We start from the raw sequence: 25,294 nt of genomic DNA on the forward strand, positions 1-25,294 counted from the left end.
GCAATGAAAATTTCACCTCTCATCTTCCATTCATCCTACTTAGGGCCCTCACTGCTGCATCCAAAAGCTTCCTGGCTCCTGCTTACACTTGCTACCACAGAGGGTGAGAGGCCTGACCTTCTCTCTCTCCCCCCTCTCCCTCTCTCTGCAGCTCTCTCTGTGTCTGTGTCTGTGTCTGTGTCTGTGTGTCTGTCTGTCTGTCTGTCTGTCTCTCCCCTCCCTCTCTCTGCAGCTCTCTCTGTGTCTCTGTCTGTGTCTGTCTGTCTGTCTGTCTGTCTGTCTGTCTGTCTGTCTCTCTCTCTCTCTCTCTCTCTCTCTCTCTCTCTCTCCTCTCCCTCTCTCTGCAGCTCTCTCTGTGTCTGTGTCTGTGTCCATCTCCCTCTCCCTCTCCCTCCTCCCCTCTGTCTCTGTCTCTGTCTCTGTCTCTGTCTCTGTCTCTGTCTCTGTCTCTCTCTCTCTCTCTCTCTCTCTCTCTCTCTCTCTCTCTCTCTCTCTCTTTCTCTCTCTCTCTGCCTCCTCACTCCTATGGCACGTCCAGCCCACAGAGATGAGGAATCTGGCCTCTTTAAAGGCTTTTCAGTGGAAATCCTCTTCTCCAGCAGCCAACGGCCTCTGACTGAGCTCTAACCAATCATACGAAAAAGGCAAATCTTGGCCACCTTCATGGTCTTAAAAACTCAGCCCGGACATATAACTAGAGAAAAATGTTACTGAATAGCATTTTAAAACAAAACAAAATTTTTGCATCTCTGACCGCAGCTGTCATCCTAACCTGGAGAACCTGGTGTTCCTGAAGCCATATAAGGTCCATCATCCAGAGACTCAGCGTCAGCCTGGTAAGAAGGGGCCCAGTGAGTTTTATCAAACACCCCAGTGACAGTCAAATGCCAGAACGTGGATTACCTGCCTGATGTAAAACCTGTTTTTTTAACAGTCAGGATGGAGAACAAGAAAGCCGCACTGGAACAATAAGCCTATCATAGACTTGCTGTTGCTTTAGAAGTGGTCCCTAAGGCCCCATGCAGGTAAGTTCATCTATAAACCTGTGACCCACAGCTGCTGCTTCTGCTCTTGAGATTTTCCTCATCGGATGTGACCTGATGACACTCTGAGCCTGTGCTATCCCAGGAAAAATAACACCTCAACTCCTGCAAAATCCCTTTAAAGTACTTTATTGTCTGACTCTAAATAAATTAAATCATGTCCCCTCCATTGCTCCTGGGGAACAACTCTCCGCCACAGCTGGCTCTGTGACACCCAGTCTCAGGCTTGAGCCAGACTCCACCAGCCCAAGCGTCAGAACATATCCTCTAACCTCTCCGGTGCACCTCAGACCACAGAAGTCTCTGGGAAATGAGCAAATCATAATTGTCCATGTTTAAATCCGTGTCTTCACTTGATTGTCTTCTGCTTCCTGAAAGCTTATGAAAAATCCAAATTCTCTCTCCAGTGGCACACATGCCCGTACCATCCTGTGATCTTCTTCAAGAGGTAAATAAAATCCCTTCTTGCCACGCCTGCTGTTCTGTGTTTTTCTTCTTGCTGCCCATTTTCTAATTCTATTTTAGATGTGTATAGCCATGGCTGGCTCCTCTGATCCATCTCACAGGATTCCTTATTTTCTCTACATTTTTGGTCTCTGTCAATGGCTAACCAAATCTATGCCTTCCAAAATTAAACAGATTCAACTTCAAATGGTTCTACATATTTCATGGAGAACCAGGCAGGCCCCACTCAACACCTGCTTGCTCGGGATCAAACATTTTTACTTTTTCTCCCTCTTTGAAGCATAGCCATGGCCACCATTCTCTGGATGCTACTGGAAACAGGCTCTGTACAGTTCAGCCTTCCCCTGTGGGCCCTGCATATCTCTGCATATACGGATATATATCACAACTGCATAGGAGCATCATTCCCCATCCCACACTCGCTCAGAAAAGCATACCCGGATTCTTTCAATCCTTTCGTCAGATGTCTTTTCAGCTCTATAGTTCTGACTCCAGAGGACATTCAGACACAGCTTTCAACCTCCTAGCACCGTCAGCCACACTTCCCTTTAGCTCCTGGACCAAACCATGTGGGCCTCCCACTAAAACTGATCCCAATTGTGCTCCTATTCTCATAGCACACGGCAAACCCAATGTAGGGAGGTCAGGCCAGAGTATTGTTCATTTCAAATAAACTACTAAAGGATGTCTCCCAAACCCGAATTTGTGGCTCTGTCGGGGGTGAGGATAGTATATATGGGGAAGGTCAAGACTGAGAGAGACCAGAAAGTGAGCAGGTCTTCCATGAAAAGCTGGTCCAGAAGACAGCTCCTGACAGAACTGTAGCTGTGTTCCGCCCAAACACTACATCAGAAGGGCATGGCCAAGCAAAATCAGCCACAACCAAATACAGGAATTACTCCCACTTATGTGGTGGGAATTGCAACACACAAAGTGGCTTGCTCTCATTGCCCAGGACCAAATACCAATCAGTTTGGAGTGTTATTATTTACATTGTTGGAGGAAGATGTTGGGACAGTGCATATAAAGACACTTAACTTAATGAAATGAGGATTCCTCCAAAATAGAAGCCCCCGGAGTTCACGGCTGTCTATGGGTGGTTCTTTGTCACTGCCATGTTATTTGCTCCCTGCAGTGTACGAAATAAACTTGTCCCCCTTTTTACATTAGTATAGTCAGTGAATTCTTTCACCAATCTATCAAATATCCCAGCACACATAGAATGAAGGTATATAGAAATAACGATGTTTAAGAGTTCCTTAAGTTTGTGGTTCTCTGCATGCACGGCCATGTGGGTGAACTCAAACTTCTGCAGGGACCATGCGAAAGATTATAGTGAAGGGAGCGTTTCTAAAACTATGTCTCAGAAGAGCAAGACTGTCAGTTCTCAGCTAAAGAAATCATGGTGCTCCACCTCACCAGAGGGTCTACTACTCCATGACTCGTAGTGGCACCTGCTACTCTCAGGAGCAGATCTTCCGTGGCGGCACCTCTACTCTCAGGAGCAGATCTTCCGTAGGGGCACCTGCTACTCTCAGGAGCAGATCTTCCATGGTGGCACCTCTACTCTCAGGAGCAGATCTTCCGTGGCGGCACCTCTCCTCTCAGGAGCAGATCTTCCAGGGAACACTGGGTTGCTTCCACCTCTGGGTTAGTTTCAATTGATCAGTCATTACTTCCTTTTTTCCCCTTCAGGAGCAGGAAGCGGGGGAGGAGGATGGAACCAGGATGTGTTAATTAGTGGCCTTCCAAAGGCTTCCTGTCCAGCGATGTTGAATGTCCCTGGACTGCAGCTTCCAGCACTCTGCAGTGGTTTTCAGACAGAGGCTTAAGGCCCAACTCAGAAGGCAAGCTCAGAGGGGCACTGTTGCTGTGGGCACCACTGTGGGCAGCCTGAAGATCTCAAGGATGCCTCTGATGGTTTAATCGGTCAGTTTGAAAAATAGACTGTACAAGGAATAGAGTCCTTGCCTCACAGCCTCAGACAGGAGCAGAGAAGAGCCGGCCTTCCCTGCTATAAATCAAAGGGGGTTTTGGCAGGCCCATTAGTAACCCTCACACTCTTCCGGCAAAGCACAGGAGCCACGGCTGTGCAGAGAACTACAGAGAGTGACTCAGTCGAACCGCCATTCTGTGAGGTACTGTCATCTCATTCTTCAGAGGAGAAACAGTGGGGTCTCAGGAGTCCGCGCATTCATCAGGAGTATACCGACTAGCAAAGACAACACTCACTGACCAACCCTGCTGACTCATGGGAAGTTCTGAGAAGTGATTCAAAATTGCTTCCTATGCAGTTACTTAAATTATCCCTTTGTGTGGTATCCCAAGATCCTAGTATTTGTTTTTTCACTCCAAATCATTCTTTGTCTAATCGAACACTCTGAAGCAAGGGAGCGTGATGAGTTGATGAGACAGGTGTGAGGGTCCAGAGAAAAGGAGAAGGAAGTAGGCATGACTGAATGAATAAACTGCCTCAAAGAACACCGAAGAGAAGCCTGCGCCAGAGACTAACCACAGACACACAGTAATTCTATCAAGGTCAGCCAAACACCGAGAAGAATAGGTTACAAACGGGCAATTTGTTCATAATGTTATAAGCTGCAAAGAAACACAGCTAACAAAACAGCACAAGATTTTTATATGGAAAACGAGAAAACTGTATTTAACAACTCAGAACTAGGTCTACTACATACGGCAATACAACAGTGGTCACTTGTGTTGGTCAGTTCTGTCAGCCTGACACAATCCTGAATCCCTAAGGAAGACGTTCTCATCGAAGGTCTGCTTAGGTCAGTTCAGTGTGTGAGCATGCTTGTGAGGGATTTTTCTTAACTGGCTTAATTAAAAGGAAAGAGCCGACCTGAGTTTGGGCAGGGCCATTTCATGAGCCAGTCCTTGGTCTGTATAAAAATGGAAGAAAATCAAAAACAAAACCTAGCCAAACAAGTAGGCATGTGCGTATTTATCCTGTCTTGGTGGGTAGATGTTCTGTAACTAGCTGAGTTCCTGTCTTGACTTCTTCAAGAGGACAGACTGGAACTTGGAACTGTAAGCTGAAGTTGCTCTTTGTTGGGGTATTTTATCACAACACAGAAACTAGGATACATGGATAGGAAGGCATGGCATTTCTGAAAAGTAATCTACACATTATCTCTATACAAAAACTACATTGGAAATTAAAACCAAGATGGTGCTATCTTTATAAAGAGATAACTGTAGAGACTAGTCCACTTAGAAAAGCAGGTGAGGCTTAGCCATCAGCTTTGTGTCACTCTAAGATTGCCTGACAGACAGGCAAGTATCAGGTAGAAAGGTATGGTTTGGCTCATGGTTATAGAGGGTGAGGTCTCAGATTTAGTGGCTGCACCGGTTTGGACCTCTGACAAGGGTGGCATATCCTTACGGGAGCATATCAGAGTGAGTGTTCATAACACACCCAGGAAGAGAGGGAACCAGCAGGGGCCTTACCATCCCTGTGAGACCTTGCCACCAAGGATATGAAAATCTCCCACAAAGCCCCATCCCTCAAAATTTTGCAGAACCTCCCAACACACCTACCTGGGGGACCAGAGTCTTACATAGACCTGTGGAAGATATTACCAACATTCAAATGATAGCACAAGAGGGATGTACTTCCGTGATCAGGACGTAATTTAGATATTTTTTTTCTAAGAAAAACCACAATGTTGGAAATGTATCACTAAACAAAATAACTAAATAAAAAAAGCATGAGCAGACCTATGGCTACACATCAATAAAGACCCATGTTTGCACATCAATAAAGACACATGTCTACCTATCAATAAAGATCCATGTCTACACATCAATAAAGACCCATGTCTACACATCAACAAAGACCCATGTCTACACATCAATAAAGATCCATGTCTACATATCAATAAAGATCCATGTCTACACATCAATAAAGGCCCATTCTACACATCAATAAAGACCTATGTCTACACATCAATAAAGACCCATGCCTACACATCAATAAAGACCCATGCCTACACATCAATAAAATCATTTCAAAGGGGGAAATGGCTTCCCAAGGTGAACACAAGCCTGTTTCCACCCTCTTCTACATTGGTAAAGAACAGGGAAGGCTTCAGAGGTTCAAGCCTCAGAAGACCTTAACGACAACCAATGGCTCAGCTGACGTGAATGTGAGACTGGAAACTGCTCCCATGCTGGGCGCCCTGCAGTCGCCCACAGGGGTTACTTACCAACTGCACGTGATTCGGTGACTTCAGCACACGTCCTCGCATTGCCCCCTCTTTAGGAAGGCTTTACTTTACCTAGCCTAGTCTAGTCCTTTAGCGGAGAGAGGGAAGAGAAATCGGCTTTAAGGTTCTAGTTAGCAGAGTATGAGAAGCAAAGCCAGACCCAGTGAAGAGAACTGTCCGTGCATCTGGGGTACTGAGCTGTGGGAAGGTTCGACCATGCTCAGGTGCTCCCCAAACTGAGTGGTGGTGTGCTGTGTGTGAGAGGAAGGAAGCACACCCACTTCTGCCTGGCCAGGGAGGCAAATTGGAAAGAGCTGAAAACTTCCCACAGTCATGACGTGGTTGTAGATCCCTATCTGCCCCTGTGGACCACACTTCCCAGTTTTTTCCTTGGAGATAGCATGGCCAAATTCTCAATACCAGGGAGCACAAGGGCTGGGTGTGAACAGCACCAGGGAGCACAAGGGTTGAGTGTGAACAGGGAGCACAAGGGTTGAGTGTGAACAGCACCAGGGAGCACAAGGGTTGAGTGTGAACAGCACCAGGGAGCACAAGGGTTGGATGTGAACAGCACCAGGGAGCACAAGGGTTGAGTGTGAACAGCACCAGGGAGCACAAGGGTTGAGGGTGAACAGCACCAGGGAGCACAAGGGTTGAGTGTGAACAGCACCAGGGATCACAAGGGCTGGGTGTGAACAGCACCAGGGAGCACAAGGGTTGAGTGTGAACAGCACCAGGGAGCACAAGGGTTGGGTGTGAACAGCACTAGGGAGCACAAGGGTTGAGTGTGAACAGGGAGCACAAGGGTTGAGTGTGAACAGCACCAGGGAGCACAAGAGCTGAGTGTCATTTTCTGACCTGGAACCTTAGACCCTTCGTGGTATTTTCCCAACAGACCAGCTAGAACTTATATGTGATGACAACCCTCGTTTAAGCACACAGTCGATAATGGTAATAGCATCCTACATGGGAGAGCAATACCAGGGAGAGAGCCATGGTTCCTTCAAGGAGAAAAGCTGCCCGACCAATTTCAGTGTTGGTATTTCCTTAAGGGTAAGGAAAAAAAATCACTCTTCTTTGTTCTATGAGTCAGACAGGTGGTGGGTGTTTTATCAAAATGGCTGTGTTGGCACCAGATATGGCTGCCATCAGAAATACAGCCCTTCTTACACCTTAGATCTACGGTGTGAAAAACTTGAGGGAAATGGAATGGCCTTTGTGTGTTATTGTTTCAGTGTGTGTGTGTGTGTGTGTGTGTGTGTGTGTGTGTGTGTGTGCATTTCCACTAAAAGGAGCTGAATTAAATAAATTAAAATTTAAAGATACTAAAGAAAAACATGACGTGTGGCTCAATCAAAACCTACAGCCTGTGTTGCCGGCACAGAGCAGTTGGAATTTCCTGAGTGATGGGGGTGCCTTTACTGTTCCTAAGAACCTCTCAGAAGGCAATGTGTCTGCACTGATGAGGTGACCATGACAAAGGCCTCAGGTAGACTCAGGACAGAGAGTGCTGGCAACTTTCAGCCCTACCTCATGACACCCAGGGGGAGAGGGAGCTTGGAGATAAGGCTATTAAAACTTTCCTGGGGTCTCCGGGACTTGTAGATTTGGTGCACACACTGGGAGCTCTGTCCTCTCCTGATGGTCCTTGCCTTTTTATGTTTAATTTCTTTAAAATAAGTCTGAGTCAGTAATGTCCAGGGATGAACTTGGGATCACCCTACACCACCATCCTTGTCAGATGAAGAAGGCCTCTCCACTGGGTCAAGAAATGCTGGGCTTCCTATGTTAACATGCTGTTCAGCTCCCAAAGTGTGCTCAAATGGAGTAAATTACGCTTTCTTAGCATCTACTATATTCATCCTAAATGAACACAAAAATTGAACTACTGTGTGTATTGATCTTGAAAAGACTCATGAGCCAGAGTGGTATTTTCATTGCCCAGGATCCAGGAACCATTCTTCTAGAATGTGCATTCCTATGCTGTGTCCTTTATACATATACCAGTATATGCAAGCCACATACTTTCCTGGGTTCTTTTGTCTTTCCAGGAACTTATAAAACTTATGAAGGGCAGCATAGGGACCCACGTTTTTTAGTCATTCACTCTTAAGTACAGGGAGCTGCTGGGATTTGGGCTGGCATGTGAGATGGGAGCAGCTGGTGGGGCCTCCTCTAATTTTGGATGCTTAAAGATTAAGCAGAATTAAATTTCTCGATGCCCAGTTGGTGATGTAGAACTGATGTGGAAACCCTTGCACATTTGATGTCAGAGGTGGAAAATGAGAAAGATAAACTTCCGTAGCTTCCACCTATACATCGTGAGGAGGGCAGGGTGGGACCAACCCTGACATCTTACATAAACCTTTCTGTTCTGCCTCTGCATCCACTGAATTCCTGCAGCAACAGTTGCAGCATCAACGTCAGGCACCACTGCACAGTCAGCATGGCTGAGAAACCCTAGGATGCTAAGCTGTGAGCTTAGGAAGATGATAATGCATTTTATCCAGCATGGCAGGGAACAAGAGGTGGCGGTAGACCATGCTGTAAGGATCTGCTTGCTCGGCTCACAAGCCAGCACTGTGACTCTCGGCAGATCCCAAGTGAGAGTGAGGATGAAGACTGATAGGTCTCCAGGAGAGCTGCATGTGGCTCCCCTGTACGTGAAGAGCCATGTCTGCAAGTCCCTCTTTCCATCCCTTTGCTCTAACTGAAATGTATATTCTGGAAGAATGGTTCCTGGGTCCTGGGCAATGAAAATACCACTCTGGCTCATGAGTCTTTTCAAAGATCAATACACACAGTAGCTCAATTTTTGTGTTCATTTAGGATGAATACAGTAGATGCTAAGACAGCATAATTTACTCCATTTGAGTACACTTTGAACAGCATGTTAACATAGGAAGCCCAGCATTTCTTGACCCAGTAGAGAGGCCTTCTTTATCTGACAAGGATGGTGGCGTAGGGTGATCCCAAGTTCATCCTGGGATATTACTGACTCAGACTTATTTTAAAGAAATTAAACATAAAAAGGCATCTTAGAGCAAGTATTTGAAATAAAGTTTATAAAGAACTACACTTTTAAATAAAATTAATGAATTCAATTGTCAATTTTATGGGGATTTTTTTTGGCAGATGATGTTCAATTTTTTAAACATTTGCCAAGGAGAAAAACCTTTTGCCAACACACATGGGTAGATTTGCCTATTACAGACCAGAATTCAGAAAAGCTGCCAAGAAATCATTGTTTGTCTTTGTTGTTTAATCCCAAAAATTTAAGTGAAAAATGAGATATTATTTTATTTTTTAATCAGTTAATAGTAATAAGCCTAGGCTATCCCTCAGTGGTGGAAAGCTTTCCTAACAGATGCAAGGCTCTTGTTCTGTACACACACACACACATACACACATCAGTGACAGATAGATAGGTAGGTAGGTAGATGGATGGATGGATGGATGGATGGATAGATAGATAGATAGATAGATAGATGGATAGATGATAGATGGATAGATAGATGGATGGATGGATGGATGGATGGATGGATGGATGATAGATAGATAGATAGATAGATAGATAGATAGATAGATGGATAGATGGATAGATAGGTGGATGGATGGATGGATGGATGGATGGATGGATGGATGGATGGATAGATAGATAGATAGATAGATAGATAGATGGATAGATGGATGGATGGATGGATAGATAGATAGATAGATAGATAGATAGATAGATAGATAGATAGATAGATAGATAGAAGAGATAGAAGAGAGAAGCTAAAATATGCTAGGAAATATTCTTACCTGGTCTTCAAAAGACAAAGCCTGGGCAACATCTCTTGGGAACCCATCAATAACAATGCCTTCTTCATCGGGTATTTGCATCAATTTTTGTTTTATCTCCGTAATTGTTGTCTCCTTGAATACAAAGATGAAAATCTACAGTGTACTCCAGGCAGGAGCAATTATGTTTGCAAGAGAGGAGGTGATCACGCAGTCGTACCTGTGGGGCTAGCTCCCCATTGGTGATTATCTTGGCAATCAGACTCCATTTTCTGTTGCTGCTGGCACTGTGGATCTTCTTCCTCAGCAGTTCTCCCACCGAGATATACTGGAATCCATACCGCTCTGCGATTTTCAGACTCTGAGTACCCTTTCCGCTTCCTGGACCACCTGGCATTCAAAGTAGGCAAAGCCATGACCTCACAGGAAGAGACATTCATCCCTGACAGCTACTATTCTCCTGGGAGATGACAACGTGGGACAAAGAGTTCTGTGTATTCAGAGGTCTCCTTGTGATTTCATAGATTTTTGAGAAACTTAGAATTTGCAAGTAATCAACATATGTACTTTGTGTGGCTAAGTAGATGGCTGAGTCAGCCAAGTGCCTGCCTATGCAGGTTCTGAGTCCCAGACCCCATGTAAAAAGCTGAGCACAGTGACACATAGTCTCAAGGTTAGGGAAATGGAGACAGCAAGATCTTTGGGGATCACTCTCCAGCCAGCCTAGCCTGTTTGGTGAGCTACGAGCCAGTGAGAGACTCTGTCTCCAAAAGCAAGGGGGCAGCTTCTGGAGAATGACACCTGAGATTGATCTCTGTCCTCTACACACATGCACAGTCATCTGTACACAGACACACACACACACACACACACACACACACAATGCTCCCATACACAGCACACACAGATACACACAAACACACATGCACACTCATCTATGTACACACACACGCACACTCATCTGTGTACACACACACACTCATCTGTGCACACAAACACACTCATCTGCATACACAGACATGCACATTCATCTGTGTACACACACATGCACAGTCATCTGCACACACACACACACACACATGCTCCCATACACAGCACACACACACAGATACACACAAACACACATGCACACTCATCTATGTACACACACATACTCATCTGTGTACACACACATACACAGTCATCTGTGTACATGCACATGCACACTCATCTGTGTACACACACATGCTAACATACACAACACACACATGCACAGATACCACACAAACACACACACACTCATCTGTGTACACACACACTCATCTGTGTACACAAACACACTCATCTGCATACACAGACATGCACACTCATCTATGTACACACACACTCATCTGCATACACAGACATGCACACTCATCTATGTACACACACATTCATCTGTGTACACAAACACTCATCTGCATACACGGACATGCACACTCATCTTTGTACACACACATGCACACTCATCTGTGTACACACATGCACACTCATCTGGTACAGACACTCACACTCATCTGTGTACACAGACGCTCACACTCATCTGCATACACAGACATGCACACTCATCTGTGTATACACACGCTCACTCATCTCTGTATACACACACATACACTCATCTGTGTACATATACATGCACACTCATCTGTACACACACACACATGATGCCATACACAGTACACACACAGATACCACACAAGCACACATGAACACTCATCTGTGTACACACACATGCTCACATACGCAGCATACACACACTTAAAAATACTTTCCTCGCCTAAACTACTTAAAACATGTCTAGTATCTATTTTTGTGAGATGGAATTGAACTTATATTTTCATACTCAACACAAGATTCACAGTGCTTTTATCTCTGCTTTTGCAGAATGACCACAAGTTCCTGGTGGCTTAAAGCACTGTTCTCTTACACTTGCTTGGTAATAAGATGGAAACATTCTTTACTATAGGCACTACTTTGCACTCATATGAATATTTCCAATACATTATCATTTATTTTCCTTCTGTGGTTACTAGGGAATAAAATTTTTATTTGCCAATTAAAGAGAGTATAATCTTTATTTTAAAAAGAAAATATTTATATTAAGGTTCAAATGAAGAAAGCAGCAGATTCATAAAATCTTGAAGATATTGTTTGTAATTCATTATAGAGAAGTACTGTGATGTTTTAATGATGATTTAAGATATGAAATAAGCATTAAATAGAATTCTAGTTCTGCTTTATTTTAGTGTTCTCAACTATTTCCGTTTGCCATCCCTTGAAGTTCCTACTTGTTTGTTATTACCCAACTCGACATTTGCAGATATGAAACATAAATTTCAAACAAAGTCAGCAACAGTGGAGAACCGTGATGCCTGCTATCATACCTATGACAAGAATGACTTTAGGCCGAGGTCTAGTCGGGTCGAAAACCTCATACTCTTCTATCAGCTCTGCGGTCTCCGACAGGTCCGTGTCACTCTCTATGGAAAACTGATGGATTGGAGGGAGCCGGTCATACCGTCGATATGGAAAGTTTGAATTTTCAGGCATGACTGCAAAAGAGTAGGATAATTTTGAAAAAGAGAAACTAAGGTGAGTATCTTTGATTTTGTTGACTTACAATGTAAACGTGAAGATTTAATGTTATGTCTATACTGGCAACAAGCATTTGACCTTCACTTCCAGGTGTGTCGTATGTATGTGTGTGTGTGTGTGTGTGTGTGTGTGTTGGGGGAGTAGTGACATGATTTTATAGGAGACTAAGCTTTAACTGTCTCTTCAGTTCTAGTCATTCTAGAACATACATGTTTTAATCTGATGGCCACAGGCCCTCCAGGCAGAAAGTCTATGTGTTTCAAGTCTGTCTTGGTAAACTCTGCAGGATACCAAGGATATCAAGGAGATAAATGTGTTTGGGCTGGAGTCGTAAGAAAGGATTTGCAAAAGAGGAGGATTCAGAAGTTAGAACAAACACAGGTGTGGACCATAGGCAGTGGAGCCCAGTTGGCACTTGCAACATTAAACTGAAGAGTGGAAACAGAAACCACACAGTCAGTAGTCTAGAAGACAGACATGGCAAGCCCCAGACAGACTGACGGACAGACAGTATCTGCCATTGTAAGTTTATAGTTTTTTGACTGCTTTTCTCATCACAGGTGTTGTTATGTCACCCAGAAAGCAGAGACACTTCACTTGCAAACAACCCCTGCAGGAGGGAGACAGGCAGCCTGGCCTTCCATGAGGGCGAGCTGGTAAAGACTAAACACAGCACAGGCTCCACCTCCCAAGGTGCTCATCAGCTGGGACTCCACATAGCACAGGCTCCATCTCATCTCCCAAGGTGCTCATGAGCTGGGACTCCGCATAGCACAGGCTCCATCTCATCTCCCAAGGTGCTCATCAGCTGGGACTCCCCATAGCACAGGCTCCATCTCATCTCCCAAGGTGCTCATCAGCTGGGACTCCCTGCTCTCTATTGACACACCACATGGGATCATTTGACCTACCACTTCCTAGACTCTGGTAGCAATAGAGGGGTCTTCAGTGGGCAGCAGGCAGTCTTTAGAAGATGTGGGGAAAGGCTGTCTCAGAAGAGGCACTGACTATAGTAACCTGCTTTGCCTTAAAATGCAATAATTTAAAGATCTGTCTGCCAATTGTTTGCCCTTCCTTTATGGCATTTTCATTTAAGTGATTCACTTAGATGATGAAATATTTTACATCATGGAATAATTTGTCAAAATAACTGTATGTTAGTATACCATTGTCAATATGTTTGCAAAAAATTATCAATTATTCTATTTCTAGAAATCTTTAAGTTTATGGGGGCAGTTAGAAATGTTCTTGAGGAGAAATGGCTAAGTGATTAAGAGCACTGGCTGCTCTTCCAGAGGTCCTGAGTTCAATTCCCATCATCCACATGGTGGCTCATAACCATCTATAATGAGATCTGGTGCCCTCTTCTGGCCTGCAGTCATGCATGCAGAAGGAATGCTGTATACATAAATAAATAAATCTTTTTTTAAAATGTTCTTCAATATAGCAATCTATCTCACCAGGTATAGTTTACATCTAGGAAGGGGTGGGGCTACATCTAGGAAGAGGTGGAGCTACATCTAGGAAGGGGTGGAGCTACATCTAGGAAGGGGTGGGGCTATATCTAGTAAGGGGTGGGGCTACATCTAGGAAGGGGTGGGGCTACATCTAGGAAGGGGTGGGGCTACATCTAGGAAGGGGTGGGGCTACATCTAGGAAGGGGTGGGGCTACATCTAGGAAGGGGTGGGGCTACATCTAGGAAGGGGTGGGGCTACAGCTCAGTTGTTAGAGTGCTTTTCTTTGTTACATGATGCCCTGAGTCCAAATCCCAGCACTTAATAAAACAAAAACAAAAAATGCAAAGGATAAAAGTACAAGTCATTTTATAAAATAAAAATTTGTAATTACAAAATAAATGAATTTAGAAAAAATATTTTATGTCTCCTTAGCATATATTCCAGGTACAGGACAGCAAAGTGTAATGTTTTCTTGAGCACAGTCCATAGAAAGGCTTGTCTAATGATTAATGAAAATATAGTTAGTGGCATAATCACTCCTATGTGGACAGGGAAAGAGACTGCTCTCTCTGGAGATGTCTTTGAGGGAGGGGATGATATGTCTCCTCTTCTTGAGCTTCTTAAAAATTAGCATGCCGTGACGTTTTCACACACAACACTCAAATAAAATCTAACTGGGTCATGACTGATGTGGTCACACATACTAAGAGTTGTTTCCTCCTTTTATTTACTGCAAAGAAAGTTTGTTTCCACCTCTTGGTGTGGCTAAAACGTTTGTGAGACAGTATTTTTAAAGTTTATTTTATTATTTCTTTATGTGTGTATGGGGGGGGTATGCACATGTGAGTGCAGATGCTTGTGGAGGCCAGAAGAGGGCAGTAGATACCCTGGAGCTGGAAATCTAGGCAATGTTAAGTCATGAGTGCTGGGAGCTGAAGCTAGGTCCTTTGGAAGAATAGGTAGAAGTCTCAATCACTGAGCCATCTTTTCCAACATTGCTATAGAACAATTTTTGAACGTAGTTTAAATTTTGAAAATACATTTGTCTCGACCACTGGAAAAGAATTAGTTTACATTCCCCTGATTAGAGTTAATTCTGCTTTTATAGACTATTATGTTCATAACTTCATTCCACAGAGAAGGCTGAGTAGCCCATTGTTTTGACAAACATACACTTGAAAATGAGATTGTATGCAAAAGAACACACATAGTATGCACTCACTGATAAGTGGATATTAGCCCCAAAACTCCAAAAAACCAAGATACAATCCACAGACCACATGAAGCTCATGAAAAAAGACCAAAGTGTGGGTGCTTCGGTCCTTCTTAGAAGGAGAACAAAATACTCACGAGAACAAATATGGAGATAAAGTGTAGAGTAGAGACTGAAGGAAAGGCCACCAGAGACTGTCCCACCTGGGGATTCATCCCATATACAGTTACCAAACCCAGACACTATTGTGGATGCCAAGAAGTGCATGCTGACAGGAGCCTGATATGGCTGTCTCCTGAGAGGCCCTGCCAGAGCCTTACAAATACAGAGGTAGATGTTAGCAGCCAACCATTGGACTGAGCACAGGGTCTCCAATAGAGGAGTTAGAGAAAGGACTGATGGAATTGAAAGGGTTTGCAACCCCATAGGAAGAACAACAATATCTCAACCAACCAGATCCCCCCCCCCCCGGCCAGAAATGCCAGGGACTAAGCCATCAACAAAGGAGTACACATGACTCTAGTTGCATATGTAGCAGAGGATGGCCTTGTCATACATCAATGGGAGGAGAGATTCTTGGTCCTATGAAAGCTCCATAGATGCCCCAGTGTAGGGCAATCGAAGGCGGGGATGTGGGAGTGGGTGGGCGGGTGGAGGAACACCCTCATAGAAACAGGGGGGCGGGAGGATGGGATAGGGGGTTTCCGGGAGTGGGGAAACCAGGAAAGGAATAACATTTGAAATGTAAATAAAGAATATATCTTGCCTTTAATCCCAGCACTTGGGAGGCAGAGGCAGGCGGATTACTGAGTTCGAGACCAGCCTGGTCAACAGAGTGAGTTCCAGGACAGCCAGGGCTACACAGAGAAACCATGTCTTGAAAAAACCAATACACACACACACACACACACACACACACATATATCTCCAATAAAAAAAGAAAAAGAAAAGAAAATGAGATTGGAAAACTGTGAATCTGCTGCACACACCACAGCTTCCAGTTCTCAACTGGTCCTGACACTGTCAACAAGTTTATTTCTGTGTCTTTGACTCAAATGACAAATCCATTATATTCAATGGTCACTTAGAGAATCTTTATTAAATTAACCCAATAAACCATCCATGCACTTATGAAAACACACTAATATGTACTCTGTACTTGGAAGCAATATTAGCAAGCCAAGACTCTGACTAATATAAAAGTGTTGAGTTGTTACATAATAACTAATAACTTTATCTGCATTTTAACTTGTGTATTTTGGAAAAGCCTAACTGCAATGTTAAAAATAACCATCATTATTAAATGTAATTTATGTTGCAAAATAATGAGTTTAGCAATATAAACTTTGATTACATTTACAGAAAATCACCAGACAATGAATGGTGTGTTGCTTTCTTCCCCTTATTGCGGGTGATTAGACGTAGTAGCAGAAAAGGATAAATCCTCCCCAAACACTTATAAATCCAATCATTAAAAGCACTCTCTCCAGTCTGCATGGTGTATTTTAAAGAGATCTGCTCTCCCATGAGATGCCCATCATTTGGTACACACATTACCATTTCGGAGGAAGGATCTCCGTGACTGTCCTCCATTTAGGGGCGGTAACGTCTTCTTTTCCTGGCTGACGAATGTGTCCCATTTCACCTTGTCACAGCCTCCTAGCTCCTTGACTTTCTGTAAACAAGTTTCCAAGTACTCTACAGGGTCTTCTGGCTTGGAACACATCAAGCCATTCAGCAGGCTCTGAAATATATATGTAAAAAAGTAAAAATAAAATCTATTTCGACACCATGTCCTAGTTTGCTTTCTATTGCTGTGATAAAATTCAAGACCAAAAGCTCAGGGAGGAAAGGGTTTCTTTGCCTTATATCTCCACATCGCAAAGGTTCACCAGAGCAGGCACTGGAGCAGGGGCCCGGAGGCAGGCACTCAAGAGGCTATGGAAGAATGCCATGCTGGCTTGCCCTCACGGATAGTTCATCCTGCTTTCTAATAATATAATCTGGGATCACCTGCTCAGGGGTGGCACCATCCACCAGTGAGAGGAGCTCTCCCACATTTATTATTATTATTATTGTTGTTGTTTTGTTTTGTTTTCGAGACAGGGTTTCTCTGTATAGCCCTGGCTGTCCTGGAACTCGTTCTGTAGACCAGGCTGGCCTCAAACTCAGAAATCCACCTGCCTCTGCCTCCCAAGTGCTGGGATTAAAGGCATGTGCCCCCACTGCCTGGCTCCCATGTCGATTGTTAATGAAGACAATGCCTCGCAGATTTCTCTTCCCAGATGACCCTAGCTTGCACCAAGATGACACATCCCCAGCACCCAGAATCTTTGTTACAATGCTGTTGTGCCTTCTCTCTAAATTCACCCCTTTCGATTGTTTTCTTTTCATTACACAGAACAGTAGAACTCGTAATGGCATTTGCTTAGCTGCATGCATCTCACTGTACTCTGCTCATGTCCACCCCCTGTAACCCGTTCCTGTTCCCCTTCCCACTGGTCCCTCTTACCCCCAAAATCCCTCCACTTTAATCCCATATGTATTCTTATGTATAGTTAGGCCTAGATTCCATCTGCAAGACAAGATACACAAAAGTGGTACGCCTCTCCCCGTAGCTGCCTTCCTCCCCACAACCAGCGCCCTTCTGTTTTGATGGCATTTATTTGTCTAAATCTCTATTTTTACATGAGAGAAAGCCTGTGATGTTTGTCCTTTTGGTCTGGCTCATTTCCCTTAACACAATTTGCAGTTCCAATCGCATCTTCTAATGTCCCTGAAAGTGGCAGAAATTTGTTTTTCTGAAAAACTGGCTAAAACTCCATTGTGTATAAGTATCACATTTTAAAAAAAAATCCATCCATCTATTGATCAATGTCAGTCGTAGATGTCGTTAGCTGTCAGTTTGACACAGTCCAGAGGCATCTGAGTGAGTCCCAGTTGGAGGATTACTTAGATCAGATTGTCCTGAGGCCGTGAGTGGGGTTGTCAGTGGGATTTCTGAAGAGATGATTGATATCGGAGACCACACCACAGTGGGCGGAACCATCCCTAGGCAGGTAAGCCTGGGATGTAGAAGAAAACGAGATGAGCAGAAACCAGAGAGAATGAGCCAGGAAGCAGCATTTGTCCACGGCATTTGCTTTATCATCTAAGCTGTGTATATATCTTGGCCAAAGTGAATAGTGCCACAATAAACATGGATGTGTGGGTAGGTGTAGATTCCTTGGAGTGCCTAAGAATAGTCTGGAGTCATATAGCAGGTATATCTTTAATATTTTAGAGATATTAAAATATTTGAGACAGTGGCTCAACAACCTAATGTGGCTTTGAATTTGCCACATTTTTGAGGATGATCTTGAACATCTAATTCTCATGACTGCCTCCCTTGTGATGATGGATTCCATGTGTGCATCACTGCATCTGGTTCCTGCAGTGTCTGGGCTTTAACCTAGGGTCTCCTGCATTTGGGGCAGGAGGTAGATTTCAACCCATTTTGAGCCAACTCCATACTGATTTCATTAGTGTCTCCATCCCCACAGCAAGCACATAAGGAACTTCCCCCAGTCTCCCTGCATCTTCTGTAGCATTTGCTCTATTTCTTTCTGATCAGGGGAGGTGGAATCTCAGGGGTCAAGGTTTGCTCTGCCCTGATGACTAACAGCATTGGCGACTGACTTTTTTCTTTACTTTCCCCCCCTCGGTTTGGACTTCTTTTGTGAACTGTATACTCGATTTCTTCTGTCCATGTGTTGATGGAGTGATTTGCTTTGATGGTGCTTGATTTTATGATCCTTCATGTGTCATACATGTTAATTCCTCGTCAGGTAGAAAGCTGATAAATCTTTTCTCCATTCTGTATGCTGTACTTTCCCTCTGTTATTTCCTTTGTCTTACAAACACTTGTAAGTTCAGCTCTTGCTCCTAATGCTGGAACTCCTGGGGTTTGTTTGTTTTTGTTGCTTGCCCACGCCCAGATCTTCACACGCCTTCCCTGTTTTCCTCTAGATGTTCCAGAGTTTCAGGCTATATTCTGTAAGGACTTTCATCCACTTTGAATTGATTTTGTTTTTTTTTTACAAGGTGAGATATACAGATTTAGTTTCAGTCTGCACGTGACTACCCAGGGTCACTGGTTAAGGATGCTGTCTGTCTGTCTGTTCTCTAATGTTTGTTTTGGCATCTTTGTCAAAAGTTGGAAGTCTGTAGCTTCGTGAGGTTTTCCAGGCTCTCTATTCTGTTCCATTGGTCTCCACATCTGGCTCTATGCCTTTACCACGCTGGCTTTGTTGCTATGGCTGTATAGTATAATTTAAAACAACCAGGCACAGAGATCCCCAGCAGTCCTCCTTCTGTTCTTGCATTTCATTTCATGGACAGTTTGGATTGGAACTGTGATTTGATTGAGGATTTAAGATAACCCTTTAACTTTGTGACCAGTTAATTGTGTTTTCTTTATTTTGTTTTTGTGTTTTTTTGAGACAGGGTCTTGCAATGTAGCCTTAGCTAGCCTAGAGCTCATTATGTAGACCAGGCTGGTCTCAAACCTATGGAGATCTGTCTGTCTCTGCCTCCTGAATACTGGGATTGAAGGCTAAGCCATCACACTGAAAACAAGTGAGAATTTAGCTCAGTATCCTCTGCCTTTCAAATAGCAAGGCAGATATGCATTTAATACAGAAGAGTACATCAAAGCAAGACCAAGTGCATCATGGGATGCGTTTCATATTACCAGAAAGCCTTTTCTGGAAACCTAGGCTGGCCTGGGGACCCTTTTTCCTCATGTTCCTATAAGACTCAGGACGACAGCCTGATTATCAGGATGAAACACCATACTTGTTATTTATACTGGAATGTTGATTATGTGCCAGTCTGACAAACCTTAAGATTTCATCAAAACAGAGTAGACCCATTTGCTCTCATCCTCCCTGGTGTGTAGTACATACATGTATAATGCATACATGTTAGAGTTTTATGATTAGGATTAAAAGATAATTCCAAACTTATGTTTACATGAGACTTAAAATTGACGTCAGGGGCTGGCACCTGACACCTTTGATCTCCACAAGCACTGCACACACACACACACACACACACACACACACACACATACACACTTAAAAATACTAAAAAAAACCCCTAACATTATGTCAGATTTTTAAAATGCTGATTGATGTGAAATACATCTCTACAGTATCCATAAGATTATGAGGGAAAAGTATGGCCTGACTTGTTTTTAATTCACGAAGCCTTGTACCAGGCAAGAGGTCCACACACTCACTGATAATAAGCACCAGAGAAACCAGCACTGTTAACCACAGGCTTTGGTCTTCAGTGGAAGAAACTGACAGCTGTTCCCCGGAAGGTTGGAGCAGATGCTGTTGGATGATCTGCTGATCTTTCGCTCGTCTCTGGTGCTAGTCTGCGCCAGAATCTCGTAGAATCCTGAGCACTGTTTCTCAATCAATAGAGTCCATCCTTATGCCTCTCATAAACCCTTCCTCCCTAGGTCCTGAGCACTGCTTAGCAGTCAGTAGAACGCATTCCATATGGAAAGGTTACAGGTCCTTTGCTAAGGAGATGCACTTTATAAGGAGTTTGGGTGTAGCCATGCCTAAAACTTTGCTGTGATAACTGTCATGAGGGATTTTTTTCTCCAAGTTTTATTGTGCTTAAATATGTGAAAATAAAGCACTTGACATCAGGCTCCAGAAGTTTGAATCAGCACTGGCTAAATTGCGCTGAATCCGAGTTTCTCTAGTCTTACCTCCTTCGGCCCATGTTCCTGCCAGCCACAGTATTCGCAGGGACCCCTCTAGGGTCTGGTGAGTGTAACCAATGGAGAGGAGCACATGCTACTTCCCACAAATTCTACATCTTTGAAAATGTCCACTCCTGAAAACTGGTCTGAACTGCAAACTATTTTCCTTTAGAATGTTTCATGGAAAAAGCATACGTATGTATAAAGCGCACACCCTTCCAAAGGTTGACAAACCTAACCCAGCTTTTAATTTTTAAAAGTATTGTTCCATTTTCCCCGATGCCAGGCAGTTCCTACCAGTGCCTGTTTTCTGGAATCCTGAGTGGAATGGGCTTGGGTGTGCATCAGGTGAGTTCGGCTGCTGAGGGAGCCTGGAAAGTGTCATCCAATCCCTGTGAGGCAGGTTAGCTGACCACACTCCTGTTATTCCGTGAGCCAGAACCAACTGCATCAACACACGAGGTCTTGTGTCTCACACATGAACTCTTGTGTGTGTGCTCATGTGAACATTCAACCCTGTGGGCATCACTACCTCTAGGTTTGGGTCAGCAAATCATGTTTCAGAGATATCAGTGCACTCCCCAAGCATAATTACCCAGATGGTCTTAGGTTCAATACAGCTTCTCATATAATCTTCCTTGTACATTTTATAAAAACATGGACTGGGGGTCAATGAAAATACCAGATTCTCTAAACCCCATATATAATCCAACCGCAATATTAGTACTTAAAATCCAGGTCTGTTAATTTTTGTCTTTCCCTAAAACTTAAGTTGGGTGGATTAACTTATATGCAATACAAGTTTTCCAGCTGGGAGACAGGCATTTCAAGTTTCCCTGAACAAAGCTAGTTCCCCAAAGGGCACTGACTTGTAAATCAGTAGCAGCAAGCTTCACTCTCTGACTGATAATTTAAGTCCTTTTCCTAAAAGCCAGCAGCAACCAGGACTGAATGTAAATAGTAGATGTTATTTCTTAGTCTTTGAGTTAATCCTCTGTAAATGTAAATAATCCAATTAGACTTTTGATAACATTCAACTAATTGTCAATCTTTGCTCTAAGGTCCGAGACCAATAGTCGTATTACAAAGGTGAAATTAGGGGCGAGTTAGGAACACAGTAGAACCAGCTGCAAGAGTTTTGTTTGTTTTTTTTTAATTTATTTTTAAAGTGGAAGTACTTTTCAATCACAAACCTAGCAGATACTCTATACCACCCAAAGAAATCTGAGAAGTTCCATTATATACGTAGGTTTTGGTGATTCATAGAATCAGCCGTCTGTTACCGTGATCTGTAATGGCATGTGCTATCTGTAACTGTCTGGGGTTTTGGCAGGCAGCTGGTTAAACTTTATATACTTAGAACCGTGTGGATTCTAGCACAGAAAATCCATTCTAGAAGCCTGAGGTGTTTGATTTTTGTGGTCTGTACAATCACATGGACTATTGGGTTCTGCTTCCCTCTGAGCCGTGCACAGTGGATCGGTATCATTGTTCGACTGGAACCTAGGAGACGCTGGTCTTTTCGGGCTCTTTGCTGTCCTGAACCGAGTCTCAGTGTACAGCCTTAGTGCCTCTCAGGTAAGCAAGCTGACTTCCTTTTGGGTGTGTGCAGTATTCTGGGACATCCCATTCATATGCAGAAATGCCAATGAGAAGCTTGAAGCCTAAGCAGCTACCTACCTACCTACTGATGCTCATTTGCACACACCACACAGAGTTCTAAGAACAGGGCCACACTGGCTCTGTTCTTACCTCGCACCAAGGAAGAGAAACAGTTCCCACATTTTTGCTGTCAGGCGGCTCTGCCAGAGATGTATCTATCATTCTTTCAGAAGCATAGAAATAAAATCGGTTTCAGTCTTAACATTTATATTTTTTTAAGAAATTCTTTCAGCTCTTCATTTCTACATTTACAAAAACAGCAAAAAGCTCTCGAAGCACCACACTTATAGCGTCCTGGGTTAAATAAACATAGTTGGGGGATATTGCAAAAATTATTGTCTTAAGCGCTGCACTTTCCTTTTAACAGAACAAATCCCCTAAAAAGGAAAGAGAACAATGCGTGGCCTTTCGTTTATTATATTACTCCTCCTTTCCTTTAGAACGGGAGGCCAGGTTTTTCAAGGCTCATCCTATGAAGCTTGGATTGGTGCCGTTCTTTTTTAAAATTTTATTCTGTTTTATAACCTAAGCAGAAGCACTTCGGATTTAGGGTGTTTTAAGGTGGAATGTGGGGAGACTAATAGGAAGCCGGACTTCTCTCTGGGAAGGCAGCTGTGGCTTGAGCAGGTACCTTTAGCTCATTCCTCAAGCCTTCTTTCTCACATTCTCTGAGAGTTACCGCATCCCCTGTCCCTGGTGCGGATGCTGCTGCTACGCCCAGCAGAGGCCAGTAACAGGAGTCGCGCCTGTCTGGCCGCTCCCAGTCGAACCCAGTCTGTGTAAGTGGGCGGGAGGGCTGGGGCTGGAGGCTGCGGCCGGGAGAGCCGGGGGGAGCGTGGAGAACCTTTCAAGCAACCAGCAAACGCGCTCAGGAGTTCATTGACTGGCCGCGCAGAGCTTCAGCGACCCAGGAGATAGCGCTGCACTTGATCGGCTGGGCTGTGTGTTTATATGCGTGTGTGTGTGTGTGTGTGTGTGTGTGTGTGTGTGTGTGTGTGTGTGTGCGTGTGTGTGTGTGTTTTTCTCCCTCTCCATCTTCATCCCTCTCCTCAAGCCCTCCCCGGGAAGAGTCGCTTCGTCCACGCTTTCCCTCCCCTGCAAGGGGTCCCAACCTCGGCGCCTGGAATGTTTAGGACACGGGAACCTTCAGTTTCCTGTCCTGCCTCCGTGTAGGCGACACTGCTCTCACCTGGCTTGACCCTCAGTCCCAGAGAGTGCTGCCAGGCCACGGTCTGCTGTCCACTCTGGGCGCCCATCTCGGAGGGATGCTCTGGAGGCAGCCTGCACCCAGAACCCAGCTTGTAGATGGAAACTTGCGCCCAAGATACGGGTTTCGAAGCCTGCATTTGAAAGGGACCCTAGCGACCGGCGCGCAAAAGGCGACTTGTCTGGGGCGAGGGAACGGCGAGCTTCTGCGAGCGCCTTCATTAGGTACCCGGCACCGGAAGGTGCGGCCGGGCGCTGGCCCTTCGTGCCCTGGGGACGGTCGCTGGGGACCCTTTGGCCACCCCAGCCTCTTACCTCAAAAAGCTGAGGAATGTCCCTCCGGGCCAGGTACTCCTTGGCGTCGTTGGTGTTCATGGCTGTACCGCGCGTGCAGTGGGGAGCAGGAGGGGAGGCTCCCGAGGTGGGGACTGGCGGGGCGCAGCCCTCACTTGGATGCGCTCAGGCCGGGGTCCCCTCGGCGACTCCCGGGCAGCTGTGCCGTCCGCGCTCCCGTCGCCCCCGCGTCCGCGCCGGTCCCCGTGCCAGCCAGCAGCGAGCAGCGGCGGCTTCCCGGGCGCAGGCAGCGCGAGCGCCAGGGGAGGGGCGCGGAGGAGGACCACGCGGCCGACGCCACCAGCCGCCGCCTCCCGGCTCTGCGCGCTCGGCCCGCGCCTCCGGAGCTCGCTGCAGCGGCCGCCAGTCACGCTGCGCGGGCGGGCGCGGGGCGCGGGGGTGGGGACGCGCGGGCTGCAGTCACTCCCCAGCCCGCAACGCGGCCAGGGCACCCGAGAGCCAAGAACCTGGTGATTGGAACTAGATACATGTTTACTTCTACACACACACACACACACACACACACACACACACACACACACACACACACCACACCACACCACACACCACACACACACCATAGATACTCCTCTCCACAAACATATCACAGACAGACACACACACCATAGGCAGACAATCTCCCCCCACCACAGACAGACAGACCCTCCCACACACATACCACAGACAGACAGACAGACAGACAGACAGACACATACACACACACACACACACACACACACACACACACACACACACCCCACTTACCATGAGCTCCCCCTTAAGGAAAGTTGGGTCAACTTACACATTTTAGTAGAAGGCCTGACACAAGGTTTAGTGAGCAGTCAAAGAATCTTCTCTGCCCGGAGGAGCTGAAGGAGAAAGAGAGGATTTTAGTGGTGGTGAGCTGGGGTCTGCTTTAAACTGGAAAGGGCTGGATGGGTGGAGTGCGTGGACCTCAGATTAGAGGATCAGGTGCTCACTGGCCTAAGGCTATCAGAACCCCCTAACAGGAGATAGGTGAGGTGTACTGGTGCCTACCTGGTGGCAGATCACTACCAAGGTGCACCCATCCTCCCCACACAACCAGGATGACTCATTTCCCACAGAAGATGTCTTTTCACTGCCTCTTTGAGAGATGTGATCTGGGATCTCTGGGCCTCTTGGGAGTGTGATCTCTAACTGCTTGCAAGAGCCTACTCTGGAGAGCCTATGTGGCAGAATGGAGGCAAAAGACACAGACTCCTGGCGTCTGGGGTCTGGTGGAAACCAACACTCTAAAGACTTCAAATTAAAAACTCACCAACTGAGCGTCTGTTTCAAGATCTATCCGTGAACTTACTTCTTGGTCCACATAAACCACTGTTGGTCAAGCCTGAGGATGGCTACAGCTTTATTTGACCAGAGGAAGGGAGCTCAAATTTTAATTAGCTCAATTAAATAATATTTGTGAACATTTGTGAAGCCACGTGCCATAACAATGTGTCCATGTGGTAACCTTGATAGAGGAGGGTTTTCTGTCCTGAGGACAATG

General features: G+C 45.1%; 1 protein-coding gene across 3 annotated transcripts in view; it reads right to left on the reverse strand.

Moving 5' to 3' along the window:
- Nucleotides 1-24,295, reverse strand: part of Ak5 (adenylate kinase 5) — a 203,360-nt gene extending 179,065 nt beyond the window's left edge. For all 3 annotated transcript variants that reach the window (XM_031375895.1, XM_031375896.1, XM_031375897.1), the window contains exons 1-5: nucleotides 23,746-24,295; nucleotides 16,359-16,545; nucleotides 11,920-12,087; nucleotides 9,738-9,907; nucleotides 9,539-9,652 (exon numbers count right to left, since the gene is read on the reverse strand). In XM_031375895.1, the coding sequence (XP_031231755.1) occupies nucleotides 9,539-9,652; nucleotides 9,738-9,907; nucleotides 11,920-12,087; nucleotides 16,359-16,545; nucleotides 23,746-23,805 (699 nt within the window). In that variant the 5' untranslated portion in view covers nucleotides 23,806-24,295. The remainder of the gene's footprint in view (nucleotides 1-9,538; nucleotides 9,653-9,737; nucleotides 9,908-11,919; nucleotides 12,088-16,358; nucleotides 16,546-23,745) is intronic.
- Between the last annotated feature and the right edge of the window lie 999 nt (nucleotides 24,296-25,294).

Source organism: Mastomys coucha, unplaced genomic scaffold, assembly GCF_008632895.1.
Source record: "Mastomys coucha isolate ucsf_1 unplaced genomic scaffold, UCSF_Mcou_1 pScaffold16, whole genome shotgun sequence".
NCBI classification, from domain to species: Eukaryota; Metazoa; Chordata; class Mammalia; order Rodentia; family Muridae; genus Mastomys; species Mastomys coucha.